At 50.2% G+C, this 24,049-nt stretch overlaps 1 gene segment (V, D, J or C); it reads left to right on the forward strand.

The window, feature by feature from the left end:
- Positions 1-23,110: 23,110 nt before the first annotated feature.
- LOC114083016 (immunoglobulin heavy variable 3-23-like) lies at positions 23,111-23,577 on the forward strand. The segment is given in 2 exon segments: positions 23,111-23,156; positions 23,261-23,577. Coding segments are annotated over 2 exon segments (363 nt in total).
- Positions 23,578-24,049: the final 472 nt, after the last annotated feature.

Consider the following 24,049-nt stretch of genomic DNA (forward strand, 5'->3'; position numbering starts at 1 on the left):
ATTAGGTTAAAGCTATAACCCAATAATTTCTCCTCCAAACCTTCTTGTATTGACTCACACATGAGTTTTTGGGGACACTTCACATTCAAACAATGACATTGGGATTCATTTTGACATGATTATATAATTCATTGAATATAAATGCTTTTTTCTGCCCTAGTGACTCCTCTTTCCTTCTCCTCAAATTCCCCAATTACTTTACTGATTTTTCTTCCATGTTTTTTCCGTTTATTTAAATAAACACCAGGTATATGTTTACACACACACACGTCTCTCTCTCTCTCTCTCTCTCTCTCTCTCTCTCTCTCTCTATATATATATATATATATATATATATATATATATATATATATATATATATATATACATATATGAGAAATTCACTGTGGTGCATTCCTACATATGCAAGGTTCATACATGTGCAGAACTGGCCATTCACATATGCTTAGTTCCCTCCTGATTCCTCCTATTTCCTGTCCATCCTTACTCACCCTTAGCCACCTTCATCCTCTCCACTGATCTCTTGTATTTTCTTGGGATTCCACCTGCCTTTATTTTCCTTATTTGTTCTAGCTTTCAAATATGAGAGAAAACACTGTACCGTGACTTTCTGCCCTAATGTTCTCCATCTCCACTCTTTCATCATAATTTCATGCTTTCTAATGACTGAGCAGAGCTGCATTATTAGTATATAACCCACATTTCCTTTATGCATCCATTATTGATGGGCATGTGGGCTGGTTGCATACCTTGCTCTTGGGAATTGCACTGTGTAAACCCAGAAGTGGCTGTGTCACTGTAGTTTGCTGACTTTAGGACTTTTGGATAAATATCAAGTAGCAGGAGAGCTGGGTCACAATGTGGCTTCATCCATGCTATTTTGAGAGATCTTCACCCTGCTTCCCTCAGGGTAGCTCTCATCTGCAGTTCCACCAATGTGAGCGTGTACCTTTCCCCATGTTTTCTACAGCACATAATTTTATTTGTATTTTGATAACTACCATTCTGATTGAAGTGAGAAGGAATCTAATTGTCATTCTCATTGGCATTTCTCTGATTGCTAGAAATACAAATTTAAAAAAATATTTTTAGTGTGTTATATTTGTGCTTTTGAAAAGTGTCTGTTATTTGCCCATAAGCTATTGAATTATTTGTTTTTGACGGTTGAGGTTTTGAGTTCTTTATATACTCTGGGTACTAATCCCTCACTGAGGAGCAGAGCAGAGGTGTTCACCCAATCTCTAGGCTCTCTCTCTATGCATATACATTTCTTTTGTGCTGTACAGAAACTTCTGAAATTGTCGCCATCCTCATTGACTGATCTTGATTTTTTTTTCACTTTATAATGTTGTTGGTTGGTTTATTTTTTAAGACTCTTACCCATGTGTTCACATAATTAGCCAACATTCATGGTTAGTTTCATCTTTTCTGACTTGGATGATTTCTTACTGGCTTATCCCTTTGTCAGGGTCCCAGACTTTTGTGGAACAGGAAAGTTGAGGGGGGGTTTCTTGCCCTAGTCTCAGGGGAAAGCCCTCACGGTCTCCCACTGAAGCAGGATTCACTTCACTGTTGTGTTCCTCCTGTGTAACTTTCATGTTGCTTTGATCTTAGAAAGTGCTGGATTTCATCCAGTGATGGGTTCTGTGCTTGTGCAGATACTCTCGTAATGTTGGCCTCTGTCGTGCTGAGGAAAGAATCACAGTGAACTGCTCCTTTATCTGTCCAGGCATCCCAGGCCCACCTGACAGGTGTGGCTCACTTACTGTGCTCTGCCCTTCAGTTTGCAGCTTGCCAGGACTTTTCTCAAGAGTTCTAGCACCTAGTTTACCATGGCTGTTAAAATGGGTTAGTTACTCTTCAGTCACGTACCTGGAGATTGTAGTGTGGGCAGGCTGACTCACCACCCTGACTAGGGTGAGAACACATGAAAAATCAGACTGGACTTGTGGCTATAGACCCTACCATAATCATTGCACACACACAAAAATACTTTCTGTACCACGGAGCCTGTGATGCTGAGCAGGTGTGGAATTTGCCTAAAACCATCTCCACATTCACTGCATGTGAAAGGCTTTTCTCCAATGTTGACTCTTAGGTGTGCAATGTGTTTGGCATTTCTTCTAAAGATTTTTGACTTTTACTACACCCCTGATATCTTGTTCCAGTAGGATCTATCTGGTGTATAAAAGGCTGGACTGATGGTGAATATCTTCTCACATTCACTCCATTCCTGGGGCCTTTTCCCTGTGAGAGGCCCCTGCATTCTCAGTGCTCCCTGGAGACTGCCCTCTGGTGAGTCCCCTGGTCCCTGAACACACTTGAGCTGCTGAACGTCCTTCCCACCTCCCTGCTCTCCAGGCCTCTCCCACAGGTGGTTCTGCAGCTGCTCAAGGCTGGGACCCCGTCCTCCTCTTTTAAGTGTTGCTCCCCAGGGCACAGCATGGGGTGCTGAGGGTTCCCACTTAGCTCTCCTCCTGTGGTGCCCTCTGCCCAGGTGGAGCTCCACAGCCTCTGCTCTGTGCCAACAGCCCTTCTCCATCCACAGGGGGTTCTGCAGCCTCAGGAATCAAGCTTAATTCCTGCCCCACAGCTGATGACCTCAGACTCTCTTCCTGCTGGTGATGTCACAGTAGCAACGAGAGGCATTGGTCTCTGCATGGGAACAAAATCCTCTTCTGTGTTGCCCTCTTGTTCTGGTCACTCTTAGAATGTCTTTAAAATATATGATTTTTCAACTCTACCTCTGACTAAACAAATGAGGACATTAAGTATCTCCTGTTTTGTTATGTGCTCTATAAGAAAAGGACAGACTGGAAGAGAGAAATGTCAGAGGCTGACCTTCAGGCCCAGCGTCCTCATGGTGGTGCAGCTGTGCAGGCACAGATACAGGCAGGTCCCAGACGTCCTCTGAGAACTTGAGAATCTCAGGCATCACAGGGGTATGAGCAGCTTCATCACGAGGGGTTTAAACAGGAGTGCTGCAGAGTACAGTGACCTCACTGACCCTGGGGGAACAAGGATGGGAGCTGACCCTTGACCATGCTGCCCTTGCTCCTGCAAGAGCCCCACAAGCGCACCACACCACTCATCCAGAACCTTCCTGTGTGGCTGCATCTCACCTCTGCATGGCTGTGCACTCCTGCAGGAATCACCCCCTATTGGTGTGATGCTAGCAATCCCTGCACACTGGGCCTCCCCATTTCTGGATGGCTGGCAGGAGGAGGACCAGCAGGAAGCAGGAAAGAACTCCCCAGCTTCACTCCCAGTGCCTCTGAGCAGCATAAGGCAAACACTCTTCCTGGGAAAGATGGTGGCACTGCCGTCTGCTCCCTATGTGTACCCTAGGCCTCCCTCATGCAAAGCAGCTCCTAATCTCAAGCTGAAAGCGGAGCCTTGGCTGAGCAGCCCCCGTCTCCTTCTCATTAGTTCTTCATTGCAGCCTGAAGGTTCTGGTGCTGCTCCTCTGCCTGGTGACACCTCACTTTGAGAATGTACAAGGATTTCATGAGAAGGTTGTGGTTATGCAGGTGCTAGTGTGATTAACAAGAGGTGATGTTTCTTGTACCCAGGTGTCATGTCCCAAGTGCAGCCCAGGAGTTGAGACCTGGCCTGGTGAACCTCTTGCACACCCTGTCCCTCACCTGTGCTATCACTGGATTCTTACTTCCCACCTATGGTCTGAGTTGGATCTGCCAAGATCCTGGGAAGGGCCTGGAGTATGCTAGAAGAACATTTAGTGGTGGAAGCAGATACCATTACACACCTGTTCCTGAACCCCCTGATGGTCCTGAGGACTCCCTGATGGACCTGAGCATATGCTGGTTCTTTTCCCCAGATGTCCTTCCCAATTGCACCTGCAGGGGTTGAAATCAATACTGTTGAGAGTCAACATCACCAGGGACATTTCCAAGAGCCAGGTATCATTAGCACTCAACAGCTTAAAACCTGAGGATATGGCTGTGTATTCCAGCGGGAGACACCCAGTGAGGGAACTCAGTGTGAGCCCAGTCACTCACCTGCCTGCAGGGTTAGCTCAAGACCACCATGGGGATCTAAGGACCACCAGGTGGAGCTGAGAACCAGCAAGGATCTGAGGACCAGCAGGGGGATCTCAGAATCAGCAGGGGACTCAGGGGACTCAGGGAGCGCAGGACAAGGAGGGGGAGCTCAGGGCTATCAAGGGTAGCTCTGCCCCAGGATAAGGTAAAGAACTGTCCAGAGGAGTGTTTGTATTAAGATATTTTGTCTAATTATACAAATCCCAATTTCTCTGTCTGACTGCAGTTCTTAATTGTTAAATGCTATTATCAGTAAATAAAATTCTGTTTTCCTACTCTGGGCCCATGTACTTGTGAGGTTCAACATATTCATGAATTTCAACATTAAATTCTCAGCCTTGATAACTATACCAGTAAGGATAAAAAAATTTAAATATTGTGTGATTCCTTCTCCTTATTTGCTGTGCACACAGAGGAAGAGGGACACCTGAGGATTTGAAGCAGCATCATAGGAACATGAGAACATGAGGCTTGCCTTGCTCCAGACTTCTAAAGCAAGAGTGTTTCAGCTTTGGAGGCCAAGTCAGACTTGCTCAGCCCTAGGAGGCAGGTCAAACTCACATTTGAAGCTGTTGTAGTTTCGCAGTTTTCCATAACATGAGCTGCCTGAGAAAGCATTTCCCACCCACACCCAAATCCCAGGAGGATCCTTCACTGTATCCTGTTTTACTGTCTTCTGTTAAGAACAACATTTCTTCTGACCACATTGGAGGGCCACATTCCCTGCAATGTCTGTGAATTTTGATTTGGTTATTTGCATTCATCAGAAAGAATTTCCCAGGGGCAAGAAGGATGAAATAAGCTGACAGAAAGCAAGTGAGTTACAGGAAATTTTTCTTCAGCTATAACTCACAGTGATCTTGGCAATGGATCCTGTCTTAATTAGTCAGCACTCTCAATGTTCACAAACTAGAGTAGAATCATCTGAGCTGAAAAGGAGGCCACTCAGAAAAGTTCCAAAGCAACATGAGTCCTGGCTGCAGAACTCATGGAAGAGAAATGAGAGTCAAGACATTGAATCCATGAACCTTGATCATAACAGAAATGCGGAGCTCAGCCTAAGTGAGACTGGATGGAAATGTTACCTCAAGCAGGGCCATATGAAGCCCTGGCAGGATGGAGTCTACCGTCTTACACATTGCACAGGTGAAGTGGGAATGAGAATCGTAAAGAAGACTCCAGATTCCCCAGGTCAGGGCTAAGATCATCTGAAGATATCTCACCTTTGGTATGCCTGGAAGAATAGCTTTTTAAGTTAGAAGATTTTCTAGGACATGGAAACTTCACCAGATGGCACTCATGAATTTAGGTGGTAAAATTAAGGAGATGAGCAAGGTCTTACCTGAGTCACCCCAGGACCAGGGGTCAGTGTTTTCAGTGAATTTATGATTAACACCAGAGTGAATAGGTAGAGGAGCGTATATGTCTTATTAATATGTCATGTTCACTCAGTTAGGCAGGAGATAAATTCCTGAATCCCCATCAAGAGATCAGCAACTACACCTGTCCTCTCAGTGACCACACCTATCTAAAGACAGTGTCCACTGTTCTCTCAAAATACTGGGCTGAGGGCAAGGCAGGTCTCACTGCAGGGATGCTGCACAGGGAAGGGGACTGGGCCTCCTCCCTCACCCAGCCTGCCCTGCATGCCGTCCTGTCTGCTGTCAGCCTGGCTCTGCTGCTCTGGGGGACTCAGGGGCTCTCAGCCTCAGGCTGCAGCTGAGAGCTGCCTCTGCTCCCAGGACTCTCACCTGGCCCAGCACCTCCATCCTGTACTCTCCTGGTGGAGACCAGAGGGCAGGACAGGTGAGGGGAGGAGCTCAGGGCAGATTCCCACCCACTGATGTCCACAGGCATTGGCTGGACAGTCAGGAGGACAAGCAGGGCAAAGGGTGGGGCAGGGCAGTGGGCACACAGCAGGAAGCCCCTGCCGTCCTAAGACCCTGCTCCCTCCTCTCCTGCTCAGTCTGTAGCCCCCAAATCTCACAGAGATGAAAGAGAAGAACTAGTCCTGAGAACAAAGGGGGGGCTCTTCTCCTGGATGTGGGGAACCCCATCCTCAGCCCTGGGCTCTGTTCAGTCATCACTGAGGGCTTCTCCTTCAGGGCTGGGAGGTGAACCTGGGCCTCTTGCATGCTGGGCACATTCCTGCCACTCTGACACCCTCCCAGGAGCAGGAAGGAAGGGCTTGGAGGAGGCAGGGCTGGGCTCAGGAGGGTGGGCTCCCCCTCTGACAGCCTTCCAGCACCCCTGAAACCACCTGCTCTCCTCTCACAGGTAAAGCTCCACTTGGGTTCCAGACAGGGACACATCTCAGGAGCACAGAGGACCTGGGCAGCCTGACCTCAGCCTCTCCAGATATCAGAAGAGCCTCACCCACATGCAAATCCCTCCTCCTGCTCTGGGTTCAAAGGCCCTCTGGGCTGTGGGAGCTCCCAGCTCTCTGCTCAGACAGGGCTGAGGTCTCTGGGAAGGCAGGTGTGGTCTAGAAGATGAGGCTGCTGGGTCTTGTCCTGTGCCTGGTCACAGCTCCCCAAGGTAAGTGTCCCCAGTGTCAGACCTGGGTCCTTGGGAAGGTTGTGACTGCAGGTGACTAACAGGGTGTGATTGTCCTTGTTCCCAGGTGTCCTGTGCCAGGTGCAGCTGCAGGAGTCAGGACCTGGCCTGGTGAAGCCCTCGCAGACCCTGTCCCTCACCTGTGCTGTCTCTGGTTACTCCATCACCAGTAATTACTGCTGGAACTGGATTCGTCAGCCCTCAGGAAAGGGGCTGGAGTGGATAGGGAGCATATGTTATAATGGTAACACTTACTACAGCTCTACCCTCAAGAGCCGAGTGTCCATCTCCAGAGACACGTCCAAGAACCAGTTCTCCCTGCAGCTGAGCCCCCTGACCATTGAGGACATAGCCACCTATTACTGTGCCAGAGACACAGTGAGGGGACCTCAGTGTGAGCCCAGACACAAACCTCCTGCAGGGTGCCCAGGGCCAGCAGGGGGCGCTCAGCACACAGGAGCTCAGGTCAGCCTGGAGCAGGTGCAGAGGGAGGTGGGGTCCCTTCACCTCAGTCACATACTCTCTCTCCAGGCAGCTCCTTCTGGGGCGTGACCATCCATAATCTTCTGGAGATGCCCGTGTCTCAGGACACCACACACTTTTAAGTTCCTCCATCAAGTTTCTCTGAGTTTCCCATGATTAAAAAGGCTAACACAATAAGTTTTCTGATGAGGACTTTGGTTACCATAGTGTCTGCAACCTGGTGCCATTTATGCAAATCTGTGACATTTCATTTCTCCTTCTACATCACATGGATCTCCAGGATCTCCCTTCCAGCAGCTGACTATTCTATTATTATATTATATTGTCCCCATTATTTTATCATTTTTTCATTTTATTTCTATTTGTCCTTTTTTATTTGTAACTTTTGCATTCTTTTTGACAAAATGGCAGAAGCATGAAATATAATTTGTCTCATTTGGGCCCCAATAAGTCCATTTTCCCTCCGCTCTCTCATCCTCCTGTCACCTCCCCTCAACTCTACTGTTCTTTCTGCAATTTATTGATAGATTTTTTTTATTAGTGTTTCCTGGATATACTGATGGTGGTCATCACTTACCTGTACTAATACGTAAATAAGAAAGACTGCTAAGATTCATTCCACTGCTCTTCCCTTATGCTCTCCCTCCTTCCTTTCCCAAAATGAAAAACAAAAAGTGCTGTAGACGTGGTTCTGGACTCTGGATCAGTCCCCAGTAAAAGTCAAACAAGAGGAGGACTCAAGCTCTTTGGTTTTATGTCAATAAACTAGGTTCTCAGAGTCGAGCAAGTGCTTCCTACAGAGGTACATTTGGGACCTCACTGGGTGGTATTATCTTGCTGTTCAATCTACTACCCATTTTCCTTCCTGTGACATAAATATGACTCTTCTCCATTGTCTCACCTCTCCATCACTCCCACAATTATCATCTGTTAATTCCCTGATTATTTCTGCTACTTGGGATTGAATCCTGAAGCACTTTACAATGAGCTACATCCCGAGGTCCCTCACAAGGGACTCTGCTTTTGAAACATGGTCTTGCTAAGAAGCCCAGCTGGTCTCAAACCTGCAATCCTCCTGCCTCAAATCCTGAAGAGCTGTGATCAGAGGGGTGCCTGATCATGCCTGGAAAACAATTTTATTATTAATAACTACAAGGTTTTTAACCTATAATCAAAACAATGATATCCCATCTGAAAACTGAGGATTTCACCCAATGCTTTAAGTCTTGTCTCCTTTGCCTCATTGAAACCTCGTTACTTGCTCTGAGGGCCTTGCTCAACTCCTTCCTCTGCCTTGGTGGATGCTGGCATCACTTTCCATAAACAGGACACCTGCCATTTGCACAGACTCTGTATTTGACTGCTTAAGCATGCTTTGTGGTTATTAAATTTACACTTAGTTATGTGAGTTAGATTTTGGGGATCCACATATGAATATGTTTTGAAGGACATGAATATGCAGTGATGTGTTCTGTGTTCTTGTCTTTCACACCTGATGGTGTTTGATGATCAACTAAGAATGTCAGCATCTCTCCATCAGAAAACAGCTGGCCATTCCAGCTGTATTTTCACACTTACACTGAAACCTAGCTCTAGTGAGGCATAGGACAGCACTCCGACACAGGGGTGCCAGGTGCCATGATGGGTCCCAGGCTGTGCACACCCAGCTGTCCATCACCTGTCCCTCCTGGGTGTGGGGAGCCCACTAGCTGCTCTGCCCCAGTCACTGTGAAGCACAGCCTGGCTGTGGGCCACAGGTGCCCTGTGAGCTGCAGAGCCCCAGGACAAGGCCCTCTCTGCACGTGGCCCTCACCACCCACCCTCACCCTCACCCTCCCTCTCCCTGCACCTTCCCATCTCCAGGGGCCACTGTCCTCTCTCTTTCCAGAACCTGCTGCAGTAGCTTCCCCACATGAGTGATGGTGTGGTGATGGTCTCCCTCTGCCTGACCCATTTCAGCTAGGTCCATGTGCTCCAGGACCATGCCCAGGGCCAGCAGGGCAGGATGCCATTCTTGTTGGCAAATCACATTCTTCCTCTGTGGATAGTATATTAACCACATCTCCATTAAGGGACACATGGTGATCATGAAAAGTGCTTCAACACTCATGGGACTAGAGTTAAGGACAGGCTTCTTGGACACATGTCCCACCTGACGTGCATATTGCTTAGAAGTCCTGTCCCTAAGCCCTAGGATGTCCCATCCAATGTCTCTGCTGACCTCAGGTGATACTGCACAGGGTGGGGTCTCCTGCCTGCTATCCTCCAAACTGTTCCTCTAGCTGGTGGACCTACAATGTATAAGGGGACTCTGTAGGGGCCACACCTCTGACAAGCACTGCCTGAGCCCGAAGCCTACCCAGAGAATCCTCTGTAATTCATCCTTGTGGGAGGCCATCCTCGAACTTGATTTGCATTACCTCCCTGGCTGGGTGAGAGACACTTAGACACAGCTGTGTCAGAGCTTTCTGCACCCTTTTCCAGGTCCCAGGGCTTGTCCATGCAGAGGTGTGTCTGGCCACTTCCCCGAAGAGCCAATCATCACCCCTGACCTTGGGATGCCGCTCCCCCCTTAACCTTCAGTGGATGGGATTTTCCCTGGAATGTTTTGTTCCCCAATAAAAGTCCACTCCTTGGCATATTCTCTCTCTCTCTCTTGTTAGTCTCTTCTGTAAACCTCGCCAGGGCATTAGGTGGCGGGAGGTGGGAGCTAGGAGGAGCCGTCCTGGAGCTGGTATAAAAGGTAATTAGAGTCTTGTCTCTTTAATTTAAAATGCCCTAGAATTTACTCATGAATTGAACATTCTTTAATGAAGCCAGCACTGGTAGCGTGGCAGACATCCTCTAGAGGAAGAGACACCCCCACACTCTGGCACCCTGTGTGCCTGCAGAGTTAACACTATGGGTGCTGCCAGGTTGGCTCCTTGGTGACTATCCCAGCTCCCAGATCAGAGTTAGCACAGACCAACCCTTTACCCAGTCCCAGGGCTGTGTCCACCTCTTTAGATGCTCACTATGACCACCTCAGGCCCCAGCACCAGTGTGGCTGAGTCCAGTCTGTGCTGCTCTGAGCAGCTCCTGAGGCTGAGGGTTCACAAGGAGAGAGCTGTGCTGCAGCAGGTTCTGGAGACCAGGGTGCAAACACCCAGGTGCTGCTCCTGACCAGGGCTCCTGAGGCTGCAGCACCACATGGCAGGAGGCAGGAGGCAAAGAGAGGAGATGGGGCTGGACCTCTTAGTGGTTCTGGGGTCCCACTGGGGCTCAGGGTGCCAGGAAGGCTCTACCAGCCCTGGGGGAACCCAGGTGACCAGGACCAGGGTGTCAGCTGTCCTCTACATTCTGGGACCAGGTGGACATGTGAAGAGTGACAGGGCACCAGTACTGAGGGCATGTGGCTGTGCCTCCAGGAGGATTCCAAGACACTTGATCCAGACAGAGGCCCTTCTTCCCCCAGTTCTGACTGCACACAGGAGGAAGAAGGCCTGGTTCACACCTGCCTGAACTTTATGAAATCCTGACACCCTGACTTACTTCCTGCCTGTTCAGGGGGATCCCGTCCTCTTCCCATGACTTCTTCCCACTTCCAGGCCACCCAGTGTCCTTCCTGGGATGCAGCAGCTCACAGTGCACACTTCTCCCTGGAGCCCACTTAGTGTCACATCTTACCCTCCGGGGGACTTTGACAGTGTCTGGAGGCAGCTGTTTTTCTCACATGTTAAGGAGGAATTGTCCTGGAATCCAGCTTTTAGAGACCAACGAGGCTGCCAAACCTCCAGCCATCACAGGACAGTACTGACAGCAAGCAATTATCTGACCCAAATATTCATGGAGTGAGCTGAGGAACAGTGACAGAAATCCTGAACCTTTTTAAAATGAAGATTAACATGTATGCTCAGAGTGGACTTTGGTGTATTGAGCTGTCTCGCCTCCTGATGAGGCTCTGTGACACCCACACCCCACACCCAGGGCTCCAAGGGACAGACACACCCACCCCTAATGCAGCACTATGTGGTCTGTGGACAGGGGTGACCTGAGCAGGGTTTTGGAGAGACAGGGGCTCCTTTCTCAAACCTAACGGACTGGTCAGCACTGCAAGGATGGTGAGAGCTGCAGGTCAGGACCCTGAGGACACTCTACCCAGAACCACACTGACCCCGTCTTGCTGTGAGGTGACCCAAAGGCTGAGATGCCCCAGGACAGCTGGCTGCTGGGGAGAGGCAGCTTGGAGCCTGCCTGGGTTTCCAGCCCCTGTGGCTGCATTGCAGGGTCACAGACATGGGCACCTGGGCTCTGTCCCTGCTCACATCAGTGCCCACCCTGTCCTGAGGGTCTGCTCCAGGCTGGGTGAGGATGAGCAGTGGCAATGTTACATCCCAGATGGTCCTAAGAACACAGCAGCTGTGGGAAGACATGAAACCATCAGTCTCCTTTGATTTCAGCACGGACACCATCAGTCAGCACACTGGTGTTTTATTTTCATTTTAACACACTTTTAGCTGTAGGTGGGCACAATGCCTTATTTTACTGGTTTGTTTCCCGGGTGCTGGGGATCAGACCAGGCCTCCCACAAGGGCTCTGCACTGGGCCTCAACCCAGCCCCACACACTCCTACTGCTGTTGTGATACATTGGTTTTTCTTGACACTCCCTGGGTCTCTTCCTGATGACTCCCAGTGCCAATGGTCACACAGGACAGTGGGGCTCCTCTGACATGGTCACAGCAGGTGGGACATGGTGGCTGCACTCTTTCCCCAGTGCTTCCTCTTCCTCCCCTCTCCACTCCCCCACCCATCCCTCTTCTCTCCTAGTTTTCTGGTATTTATTTATTTATCTTTTCTATTTAGTGCCACTCAGTTTCTGAGTTGGTCCACACACACAGCTGGATCCCCTTGTCTGACCACCTGTCCTGGAGGGTGGGGAACTGCCTTTCTCCTTCACAGTGGCTCTGCTGCACCAGGGTGAGACTGTGGGTCTGCAAGGACAACTGGCCACCACCTGCACCTGTGTCCTGTGTAGAGATGTGGCTTGAACCCCCTCCTTCTGGGAGTCCCTGTCCCTGTGCTGTGCTTTGGGGCAGAGTGCTGGGACATCACTCCCTCCAATCCTCCTGAGACCCAGTCCCCAGCCCTGTCCATCACACTCTGTCTCCCACAGGTCAGTCTGTCCATTCAGATGGAAGTGCCCGTTGATCTCATCCACACGTAGACCTCCAGCCAGGACCCAGTGCCTCTCCTACTCCCAGAAAGGGGATGGGGCTGGGCTCCGAGGACCCAGTGAAGAGTGCACCTAAGTGGCTGTCCAGTCTTGGACACTCAAAAGCACGTCCTCCTGTGCAGGAGAAATAATAAGAAGGGGAGAGTGGAGGGGATTCTGAAGTGAAGTGTGGTGAGCAGAGGTGCCCTGGAGGGTGTCCACGCCTGCCATTGAGTCCCTTCAACTCCAGCCCCTCCCAGCTCTGACATCTCTGCTGGGAAGGTCAAGTACTGCATGGGGGTTGCAGGCCCTCTCCAGCCAGGGACCCTGGGCTTTCCCTGGTAAGCACAGCCCAGCTCCCCTGAGGTCAATGTCTGCTGGGCTGAGGTTTGTTACTTACCCTGCTTCTCCAGGCCTGGTGGGAAGGTGTCGCTCCGACTGCTGAGAAAGGACTTAAGGATTCTGACATGCCCCTTAAGGTCATGACTCACAGTGTCCTAGTAATACAACCAGGAAGCACTGAGGTGGGGCCTGGGTTGTGGGGCGCTGCGGGAACTGATGAGGGGAACAGACACAGCACCAAGGGGCCTGGCTCAGTCTCTGCACTGAGCACATGAGGTCTGGTTTCCCTTGATGGCCCCGTGACCTCACAGGGGAGCCAGCAGAGGGCAGCACCTGGGGCTCAGGAGAGGACAGGCCCCAGGAGGGTGCCCACCTGCAGGAGGACCCTCCTCAGGCAGCACACTGAGCTCTGCCCAGGAACGGGCTGGGCACCAGGAGCATGGCTCATGCTGCTCAGGAAAGGACCCCACAGGTACCATGGAGATGTGCAGAGATAAGGCAAGGACTGGGCACTGCGGTGGTCAGACGTTCCCTTACTCCAAAGAGCAGGGTCTTCTCCTAAGCCCACTGCTGAGAGGGACCCTCGGTTTTGTTGGCAGCATTTTGACTGCTCAGCTGTGCACCCCATCTTCCCTGGGCAGGAGTGTCCCCAATGTTCCCTCCACCCTCCCTCCTGAGGATGATGGAGAATCGGCACTGCTCCTGGGACCAGAGCAGGGCTGGCCCCTGGGTCTGCAGACACATTTCCCAGTGAGACATGTGGGGAGGATGGGGCTGGAACCTGACAGGCAGGTGGTGTCACTGCTGAGGGTTCAGACAGCAGCATCCTGGGCCTGGGCTGCTCTACACTGCCACCTCCGTCCAGCACAGGCAGCTGAACTGAAGTCACTGTGTGGATTTGGGGTGACACAAAGTACCACACAGACACAGAATACCTTTCATAAGCTTCATGATGGCTTTCTCCATCTCCCAGCCTCAGGCTCCCCAAAAGGGGAACAAGAGAAGGTCAGAGAGGCTGACAGGAGAGAGGGGGCACGTTCAGAAGTGGGCTTTTAATTTGGGTGATGCTGTTTCTTAGAATTTTCTATCTGAAAAAGGCAGAAGGGGTAGGATTACAAAGGAACAGGTGAGTGTGACTCAACACCAGCAGGTGACACCTACTCCTGGAGCCACACCCTGTTATCCCAGCTGGGGGAGCACCCAAGTTACTGGACCTGGCACTACCCTGCCCGACTGAATGCAATAACTGTTCAGAACCTGGAGCATCAGGACTTAAGGAGGTTCATTGAGGGTGGCTTCCCTCACTAATGGCTCTCCTCACCTGGGACCTACGCTGAGCTGATCCCTTGGAATCCAGGGAAACCTCTGCAGATGAAGAGGGAGCTGGACATAGAGAGGAAGTCCCATGTCAGGTGCACAGCTCCTCTGGGGACAGCCACTTAGACAGTCTGTCTCCTCCTCTTCCCAAATGCTCTCCATCGCATGTTGCATCCAGTCTCCCTGCTGGTGGTGATGTGTCCTGGATTACAGGACATTTAGAAGATGAGGAAGGCTGTACCTATGTCACACAACCAACATGACAGTGTCACAAGTTCTCCAGGAACAGAAGGACCATGTCACAGTAGCAAACAGTGGGAGAAAAAGCAGTGTATTGGACTCAGAACTGAGCACTCAGCACCCAGAGCCTGAGTGGATGTAGTGAGTGAGACTGGGCACCAGAAAGGGAGCAGGGTCCTGAGGAAGGGGCTGGGCTCAGGAGGGTGTGCTCCCCCTCTGACAGCCTTCCAGCACCCCTGAAACCACCTGCTCTCCTCTCACAGGTAAAGCTCCATTGGGTTCAAGACAGTGACACATCTCAGGAGCACAGAGCACCTGGGCAGCCTGACCTCAGCCTCTCCAGATATCAGAAGAGCCTCACCCACATGCAAATCCCTCCTCCTGCTCTGGGTTCAAAGGCCCTCTGGGCTGTGGGAGCTCCCAGCTCTCTGCTCAGACAGGGCTGAGGTCTCTGGGAAGGCAGGTGTGGTCTAGAAGATGAGGCTGCTGGGTCTTGTCCTGTGCCTGGTCACAGCTCCCCAAGGTGAGTGTCCCCAGTGTCAGACCTGTGTCCATAGGGAGGTTGTGACTGCAGGTGACTAATAGAGTGTGACGGTCCTTGTCCCCAGGTGTCCTATGCCAAGTGCAGCTACAGGAGTCAGGACCTGGCCTGGTGAAGCCCTCACAGACCTTATCCCTCACCTGTGCTGTCTCTGGATTCTCCATCTCGACTGGTAGTTATGGCTGGCACTGGATCCGTCAGCCCCCAGGGAAGGGGCTGGAGTACATAGGGTACATATGGAGTGCTTGTGACACTTACTACAGCCCTTCACTCAAGAGCCGAGTGTCCATCTCCAGAGACATGTCCAAGAACCAGTTCTCCCTGCAACTGAGCTCCCTGACCACTGAGGACACAGCCACCTATTACTGTGCCAGACCCACAGTGAGGGGACCTCAGTGTGAGCCCAGACACAAACCTCTTGCAGGGCACCCAGGGCCAGCAGGGGGCACTCAGCACACAGGAGCTCAGGTCACACCTGAGCAGGTGCAGAGGGAGGAGAGAGCTGTCACCTGAGGCCCTGAGGTTCCTGCCCAGCCAGCACTTCCCTGACTCCACCTTGCCTGCAGATTCTCAAGGTCCCTCCTCTGCCAGACCCTCTGAAGCTTCCCCTTCTCTTGGTCAGGGTTGTCTGAATTTCTCACTCTGAGCACAGACTTCTCATCCATATTTCCTTGTGAAGCTATTTTTTTTACAATGACTTTTCCCACATAGTGACTTTTATGTGAACTTTATAAACTTATCTTTCTAGTATTAGGGATTGAACACAAGATGCGCTAACCCTGAGCTCCTTCCCAGCCCTGTTTGTGTCTTAGTTTGAGTCATGTTCCCCTAAGATGCCCAGACTGCCCTTGAAATAGTTGTCCTCCTGCCTTGGCCTCCTGAGCACCTGGGTGACAGGTGAGCTCCACCATGTCCAGGTCAGTTTTCTGAACCTCTGCTGACATGTTTATCCTCTCACGCTCAGGTGGGTCCCTGTCACCTTGCCATGACTCCTTCCCATTCCCAGTCCACTCTCTGTCTTCCTGTGATCGATCAGGTCATCATATACATGCCATCCTGAAACCCAAATAGTGGGAGGAACTTTCACCACGGGGACCTTGGCAATGTTAGGAACAGGGTTGTTCAAGTAAAACAGTTGTTAGAGGTCATTGAGGCTGCCACACCTCCAGCCATCAGAGCACAGCATGGCAGCAAGGGATTCTCTGCCCCAAGTGCCCATGGACTGTGCTGAGGAACACTGACAGAAAGCCTTAAACCTTGTTAAACCCACAGAAATGTGTATGTTCACAGTGAACTTTGGTGGATGTGAGCCGTCTCTCTCAGGATGAGGCTCTGTGACACCCACACACACCCAGGCCCAAAGGCAAAGATGCTCACCCCTCATGCAGCTGTGTGTGGCCTGTGGACAGGGGTGACCTGAGCAAGGTGCTGAAGGAAAAGGGCCTCCCTTGGCAAAGACCCAGATGTGAGGGTGGTCAGCTCAGCATGGACTGTGGCAACTGCAGGTCAGCTCTGCCACTGGCCTCTGGACCCTGAAGGCATGCTGTGCCCAGGTCCACTCTAACCTCATCTTGCTGAGAGGTGACCCTGAGCCTGAGAAGCCCCAGGACACCTGGCTACTGGGGGGAGGCAGCTTGGTGCCTGCCTGTGTTTCCAGCCACTGAGGCTGGACTGCAGGTCACAGACAGGGATGCCCTGGGCTCTGTCCCTGCTCAGGTCAGCGCCCACCCTGTCCTGAGAGTGCATCTTCAGTCTGGGCAAGGATGAGCAGTGGCCATTTTTATATCCCAAGTAATTCTAAGTTAATCCAGATTCATTCCTGAAAATGAAAACATTTGTATATTTTCAGTATATGTTTTTAGAGCTATAGTACTGATTTTGTATTATACATTTGTAAGTTGCCAAGTTAGAGTGCTGTGTTTTATAACCACTTGTGCTCCTTATATTTCTGTCAATAAAACTTCCAACATCTTCTTTATTTCAATATTTTATTAGTGAGTATAATAATGCAAAATGTGTGGTTCATTTTGATGTATTCATGGATACATTAGCCAATTTTACAGCAGAGACATTGCTTTCTGCCTATAATTCCTACCTGGTATCATCTCTTTGAGTTATTACCTATTTTTCTTCATATTAAACATAAAAACAATGATGTTCATTTGTTGTATGACTCTGTGGCCCGAGAAATACTAGAATGATAATTTAGCATTATACATTTTTTTACCTTAGTGAACAATATTAGATATTGCATCTGAATATAGACAGAATTGTCCCAAAGTCTGTTTTCCCCTGTGGTCTAGACTGTCTCCTTTGCCTCAGTGAAACCCCAGGTCTTGCACTGGGGGCCTTGCTCAGCTCCCTCCTGAGGCCTGGGGGGTCCTGGGGTCACTTCTCTTTAATATAAAGCCCCGTCCCTTGTACAGACTCTGTGTCTGATTCCTTAAGACCACTTTTCTGATTATGACATTTGTACATAGTTAAGAAAAAAACATTTAGGGATTGACAGTTGAATATATTTTGAAAAACCTGAATATGCATTGATATGTTGTATGTTGTGGTCTTTCTCATGTGAGGGTGTTTCATCATCCACATCACTAAGAATGTCAGCATCTCTTTCCAAAAGACAACAGCTGGCCATTCCAGCTGTATCTTCACACACTGAAACCTAGACCTAGTGAGGCTGAGGACAGCACCCTGACACAGGGGTGCCAGGTGGCATGATGGGTGGGTCCCAGACTATGCACACCCAGCTGTCCATCACCTGTCCCTCCTGGGTGTGGGGAGCCACCAGCTACTCTGCCCCAGTCACTATGAAGCATAGCCTGGCTGTGGGCCACAGGTGCCCTGTGAGCTGCAGACCCTCAGGACAAGGCCCTCTCTGCACGTGGCCCTCACCACCCACCCTCACCCTCACCCTCCCTGCACCTTCCCATCTCCAGGGGTCACTGTCCTCTCTCTTTCCAGGACCTGATGCAGTAGCTTCCCTGTGGTGAGCCGTTAGAAGATGGCGCCGGCTTCCACTGTGGCCTGTGATAAACAACTCCTTTTTTGGAGAGTTGGCACGTAATCCCTTATCACCCTATGAGAAAGCTCCACGTGGCAGCTTTGCATTGGGGCTTGAGATGCTTTATTAAGGCTGGGAGGGGCATCCGAGAGAGAGAAGAAGAAATATCAAGGGCCTGAATAAACTGCTGAGAGAAGATTCCCGAGTGTTGCGTCTTCCTTGCGGGCAAGGGGTCGCGACAAGTGGTGCCGAGACCCAGGAACCAGAACTTTCAGCAGTCAGGGGTGGTGCACCGGTTAGTCCCAGGTAAGTGGGATCCGCGACCAAAGCGGGGTTAGTCCCAGGTAAGTGGGATCCGCGACCAAAGCGGGGTTAGTCCCAGGTAAGTGGGATCCGCGACCAAAGCGGGGCAGCTCCTCTGTAAAGAAAGAGAGAGCATTACATTTTATTGCAGCTGCACTGTGTACTTTCGCTTCTACTTTCGCTTTTGTTTTTTGTGCTTCCTTTGTTGTTGTGTCATGGGTGCCGCATCTTCAAGTCCGCTTCTCCTGGCCCTAGATGGCCTGTTGCGTTCCAAGGGCCTGGAAGTGAAACATAGTACTTTACAGAGATTTTTACAGAAGATAGATATCGCTGCACCGTGGTTTGCATTTTTGGGCAGCCTTACTGTACCTAGTTGGGATAAATTAGGCAAAGATCTTGACTTTGCATCTGAGCAGGGCATATTAGAGGGTGGGGTGATACCCCTTTGGAAAATGGTCCGTAGTTGCCTTACAGATGGTAAATGCCAAGAAGCTGTGAGTGAGGGTCAGGCCGTTCTTGAACAACTACATGAGGAAAAATCTGAAGGATCACATAGTGAAGTGGCAGAGAGTATCAAAAGTAACAGTAGTGAGAAGGCAAAAGAGCCTGAAGATAAAAATAGGAGAAGGCTCTATCCAGATTTGACCGAATTCAAAACATCTGAGGACACAAGTGGCTCAGAGTGTTCTGAGGACCTTGATATATTGTTGCAACAACTACATAAGATAAAAATGAAAAAGAAGAAAAAGGAGACACAAGGCGCGCATGCCTACTGTAAGAAGGGGGTAGGGATCTAATATTGGTCAACAGAATTCTGAGGAGGAGGAGGTTGAAAATTTAGAAGAAGATATGATGCCTGTTGCCCCACCCCCCTATGTGGGGGGGAGCCAAGGTTCCGGGAGATCTTTTCATGCGCAAGTTTGGAGGACAGTTAATACAGATATGGGACTTGCATACCCTGTATTTCAGGACAATAATAGGGGAAGATATCATGAGCCTTTAGACTTTAAGATAGTTAAAACCTTGGCAGAATCCGTCCGCACTTATGGCATAGATTCCGCTTTCACTCTCACTCAGGTGGAGGGACTTACTAGATTTTGTATGACTCCCTCAGATTGGGCTAGTCTAGTCCGCGCTTGTGTTTCCCCAGGGAAATATTAGGAGTCCAAAGTTGGCTGTTTAATGTTTCTGGCACTACCCAAGACTTGGAGCGAGGTAGGAGGCTTAAAATTTTTGCAAATAATTCACAATTATCTAATGCTACATTACCCTCCGCAGCAGTCTGTCTCCAATCTCCGTTCCTGTTTCTTTTGGCTAATGTTACATTACAGGGGATGCTTAATTGTTCTAATGTTACTTGCTACTTGTCTGAGTGTTTGAATGGCTCCTGGACTATGGCAGTGATTATGAAAATTCCAATTTTTGTCCCAATCCCAGTCACTGCGAACCCAGATAAATTCCCCATTGTTGAGCTACTTAGAGTCCGCAGAGATTTTGGAATTACGGCAGCTATAGTGACAGCTGTGGCGGTATCTGCTGGCTGCAGCAGTTACGGCCGGAGTGGCCATGGCCAGTCAAGTACAAACTGCTGCCACTATTAATCAAGTTGTTCAACAAACTTCCACTATACTTGAATCCCAAAATACAATTAATCAACATATTTTGTCAGGGATTTTAGCTGCCAACCAAAGAATAGATTTACTCCAAACTCAGGTAGAAGAATTGGCTGACTTGGTGCTTTTGGGTTGTGTTGACCAACGTGCACATTTATGTATAACCTCTGTCAGGTTTAATGATTCCAGGAATGCCTCCCACATCATTGGCGAATATTTGGCCGGAAATTGGTCCATGGCAGCGGAAGACATGATCCAGTCTCAACTAACCCAGATAGCTGTCTTGAACAGTACCCGTGTCGATCCAGTGACTTTGGGTCAATTCACCGATTGGATATCTTCTGCTTTTTCCTTCTTCAAAGAGTGGGTGGGGATAGGCATTTTTGGTGCAATGTGTTGCTTCGGTATGTTCCTCTGTTTGTGGCTTCTCTGTCGCCTTAAAGCTCGCCATGCGCAAGAGAAAGCTATGATTGTACAGGCTCTTGCGGCCTTAGAAAATGGCATTTCTCCACAAATCTGGCTTGCACATCTTAAACAGTGATTTTCTGGGCATGGCCATTGCACCCCAAGTTAGTTTCACATTGCACTGGGATTGGCATGTCCTCTTCTTTATGCTCTCCCGGTACTGAATAGCCCTTGCACTCTGCAGGTCTTGTTACCATTGCACGCAGATGGGTTTCAGGACTGGTCTTTCTTCTCGGCTGCAGACTTTTTACCTTCCTCTGGGGCTTAGGGATTGTGTTGCCAACTTAAATTTTGTCATCATTACCAGGCTACCTGTGTTATCCTACTTCTCATCGTCGTCACGATGCAGGATGCGAGGCAAAGCACTGCACTTGAGTGATCCCTCAACGGACCTCAAGGAAAGCATGTCCTATTGCATGCGGGTTTGACGTCCACGCCCCGCCCTACGAAAAAAGGCGTCGGCTGATATGGGATCAGGTCTGGGGAAGGCGCCTCCTTAGGACTGAACCATACATTGCAGCCACTTCTGCACAGTGGGATAGGACCTCTACTTTCGCCTGCATTGTTTTATAAAACAGAAGGGGGAACTGTGGTGAGCCGTTAGAAGATGGCGCCGGCTTCCACTGTGGCCTGTGATAAACAACTCCTTTTTTGGAGAGTTGGCACGTAATCCCTTATCACTCTATGAGAAAGCTCCACGTGGCAGCTTTGCATTGGGGCTTGAGATGCTTTATTAAGGCTGGGAGGGGCATCCGAGAGAGAGAAGAAGAAATATCAAGGGCCTGAATAAACTGCTGAGAGAAGATTCCCGAGTGTTGCGTCTTCCTTGCGGGCAAGGGGTCGCGACACTTCCCCACATGAGGGATGGTGTGATGATGGTCTCCCTCTGCCTGACCCATTTCAGCTAGGTCCATGTGCTCCAGGGCCATGCCCAGGGCCAGGAGGGCAGAATGTGATTCTTCTTGGCTGAATGACATGTCTCCTCTGTGGATAGTATATTTTCCCCTTATTAATTAAGGGACAACATGGTGATCAGGGAAAGTGCTTTAACACTCATGGAGTTAAGGAGTTAAGCACAGGCCTCTTGGACTCCACATCCCATCTCCTTTGAAACCTGGGCAGAGGTCCTTCCCACCCCCACCCTCCAAACCCTCAGGTTGTTCCAACCCATGTCTCTGCTGTCTCTGACCAGGCTGCATATGGTGGACTCTCCTGCCCACTGCTATCCAAGCTGGTCCTGCAGCTCGTAGACATACAGTGCAGGGGTCTTAGGAGGACTTGCTCCCAGGATCCTCTAGTTGTGGGAAAACTCTGTGTAGGGGTCACATCTGGGACAAAGCTCTGCCTGAGCAAACTTCAGTCCAGGACATTCTATGAAATGCAGGTGGACAAAGACCCACCTCTACACTCTGGCACCCTGTAGGACTGCAGAGTTGTCCCATGGTGCTCCAGGTTTTCTGCTTGGTGACTTTTCTAGCAAACAAATCAGAGTTGGCACAGACATATGCTTTACCCAGTCCCAGGGCTGTGTCCACACCTTTAGATGCTCACTATGACCACCTCAGGCCCCAGCACCAGTGTGACTGAGTCCAGTCTGTGCTGCTCTGACCAGCTCATGAGGCTGAGGGTTCACAAGGAGAGAGCTGTGCTGCAGCAGGTTCTGGAGACCAGGGTGCAAACACCCAGTTGCTGCTCCTGACCAGGGCTCCTGAGGCTGCAGCACCACATGGCAGGAGGCAGGAGGCAAAGAGAGGAGATGGGGCTGGACCTCTTAGTGGTTCTGGGGTCCCACTGGGGCTCAGGGTGCCAGGAAGGCTCTACCAGCCCTGGGGGAACCCAGGTGACCAGGACCAGGGTGTCATCTGTCCTCTCCATTCTCTCCACCCTCATGGACATGCTGAGGGTGACAGGACAGCTACATTAGTGGCAGGTGGTTGTGCTTCCTGAAAGAAACCAAGGCAGTTCTTCCAGAGAGAGACCCTGCTTCCCACAAGCCTACAGTGCCCGGGGGGGGGGGGGGAATGGAGGATGAGACCACAGAAGATAGATGGATGGATGGATAGATAGATAGATAGATAGACAGATAGATAGATAGATAGATAGAGAACGGTTAATAGATCTTATATAGATGGGTAGGAGATGCTAGTTGTTTGGTGGATGATAGATACACAGATAGAACCTGAGAGTGAAAGAGGATAAATTAAAACTGTGCCTTGACACAGCACCAAGTCCATGGGGATGTTCGCTGGGACTTCTCCCAGGCCCTTAAAACAGGGGGGCTCCTCATATCTGGCCCCCTATAGAGTCAGCTCATGACACCTGAAAGAGAGGACAGAGCCTGGGTTTCTCCCTGCCCACACTAGGGCCCTGTGCCCACCACAGATGGCAGCAGCATGTGGAACTGAGGGTTCTGTGCCAACTGGATGCTCCTGAACTGAAGGAGGCCCTCACAGGGAGGCACAGCCTTCCCCCTGCAGGGAGCCTCTGAGGCCCTCAGCTGGACGCCTCCCTGGAGAGCAGGTGGCAGCAGAGGGGAGAAGACACACAGCACATTTCCAATGCAGGACGGTTCTGAGGACCTCACACCAGTCACTCTTGCCACACATGAACTGTAGGATACAGAACCAGCACTCAGGCTTCTGTGTGACTTTACATTTGCACCAGGGAGTTAGCACTAATAACTCCATTATATGATCTTGTTGTTATTACTAAATAAATTAAAAGACAATAAAATCAAAATAAAAAATATCAATCTACCTTCCTGAAGGTTCCTCTGTCCACCATGCTGCCCGTAACACTCCTGTCTGCCCTCAGAGCTGCTCTACCTGGGCCTCCCCCCAGAGCTGCTAAAGAGCAGGAGGACATGCAAATAGGGCCTCCCTCTGCTCATGAAAACCAGCCCACCTGACCCTGCAGCTCTGCACAGGAGCCCAGCCCTGGACTCCCAGCTCAGCCCACTCAGTGACCAGGACTGAACACAGCTGCTCACCATGGAGAGTGTGCTCAGCTGGGTTTTCCTGGTGGCTGTTTTCAAAGGTAATGAATGGAGAACCAGAGACCCTGAGTGTGTGAGTGGACAGGAGTGAGAGAGAGAGTGGATGAGTGACAGTGTCCTGACCAGGCTGCCTCTGTGTTTGCAGGTGTCCAGTGTGAGGTGCAGCTGGTGGAGTCTGGGGGAGGCCTGGTGCAGCCTGGGGGTTCCCTGCGACTCTCCTGCGCAGCCTCTGGATTCACCTTCAGTAATTACTACATGAGCTGGATCCGCCAGGCTCCAGGGAAGGGGCTGGAGTGGGTTGGCCAAATTAACCAAAATGGTGGTAGCACCTACTACCCAGACTCTGTGAAGGGCCGATTCACCATCTCCAGAGACAACTCCAAGAACTCGCTGTACCTGCAAATGAGCAGTCTGAGAGTCGAAGACACAGCCACCTATTACTGTGCCACACACACACAGTGAGGGGACCTCAGTGTGAGCCCAGACACAAACTTCCTGCCAGGCCCCCAGGGCCAGCAGGGGGCGCTCAGCACAAAGGGAGCTCAGGTCAGCCCAGGAGCAGGTGCAGAGGGGGGTTGAGGGCTGGTTTCCATATTCTGGGGACCTCTCATTATCCAGCTTCCCAGGGAGCTCTATGTACATATCTATTGTACTAGTCTGTGATGTCACTGAATGAAACAATGTGGTTTTTAATTTACATTTCCATATTTATTAGTGGATCCTAATTGTAAATAATATTGCACTTCAATTAGACATTACTAATGGTCATGGAATATGGTTTCCTTCCCTGCAGCACCCTGCCATTTCCCTTTCCCTCCCTTCTCTTCCTCCTTCCTCCTTACCCATTGCCTCTACTTTCCCCACAGATGTTTTTATAACATTGTTTACGTTAGTGCTTCTTAGTGGACACACCTGGAATATCCCCTGTGGTGTC

This window comes from Marmota flaviventris, chromosome 2 (genome assembly GCF_047511675.1).
Source record: "Marmota flaviventris isolate mMarFla1 chromosome 2, mMarFla1.hap1, whole genome shotgun sequence".
NCBI lineage: Eukaryota > Metazoa > Chordata > Mammalia > Rodentia > Sciuridae > Marmota > Marmota flaviventris.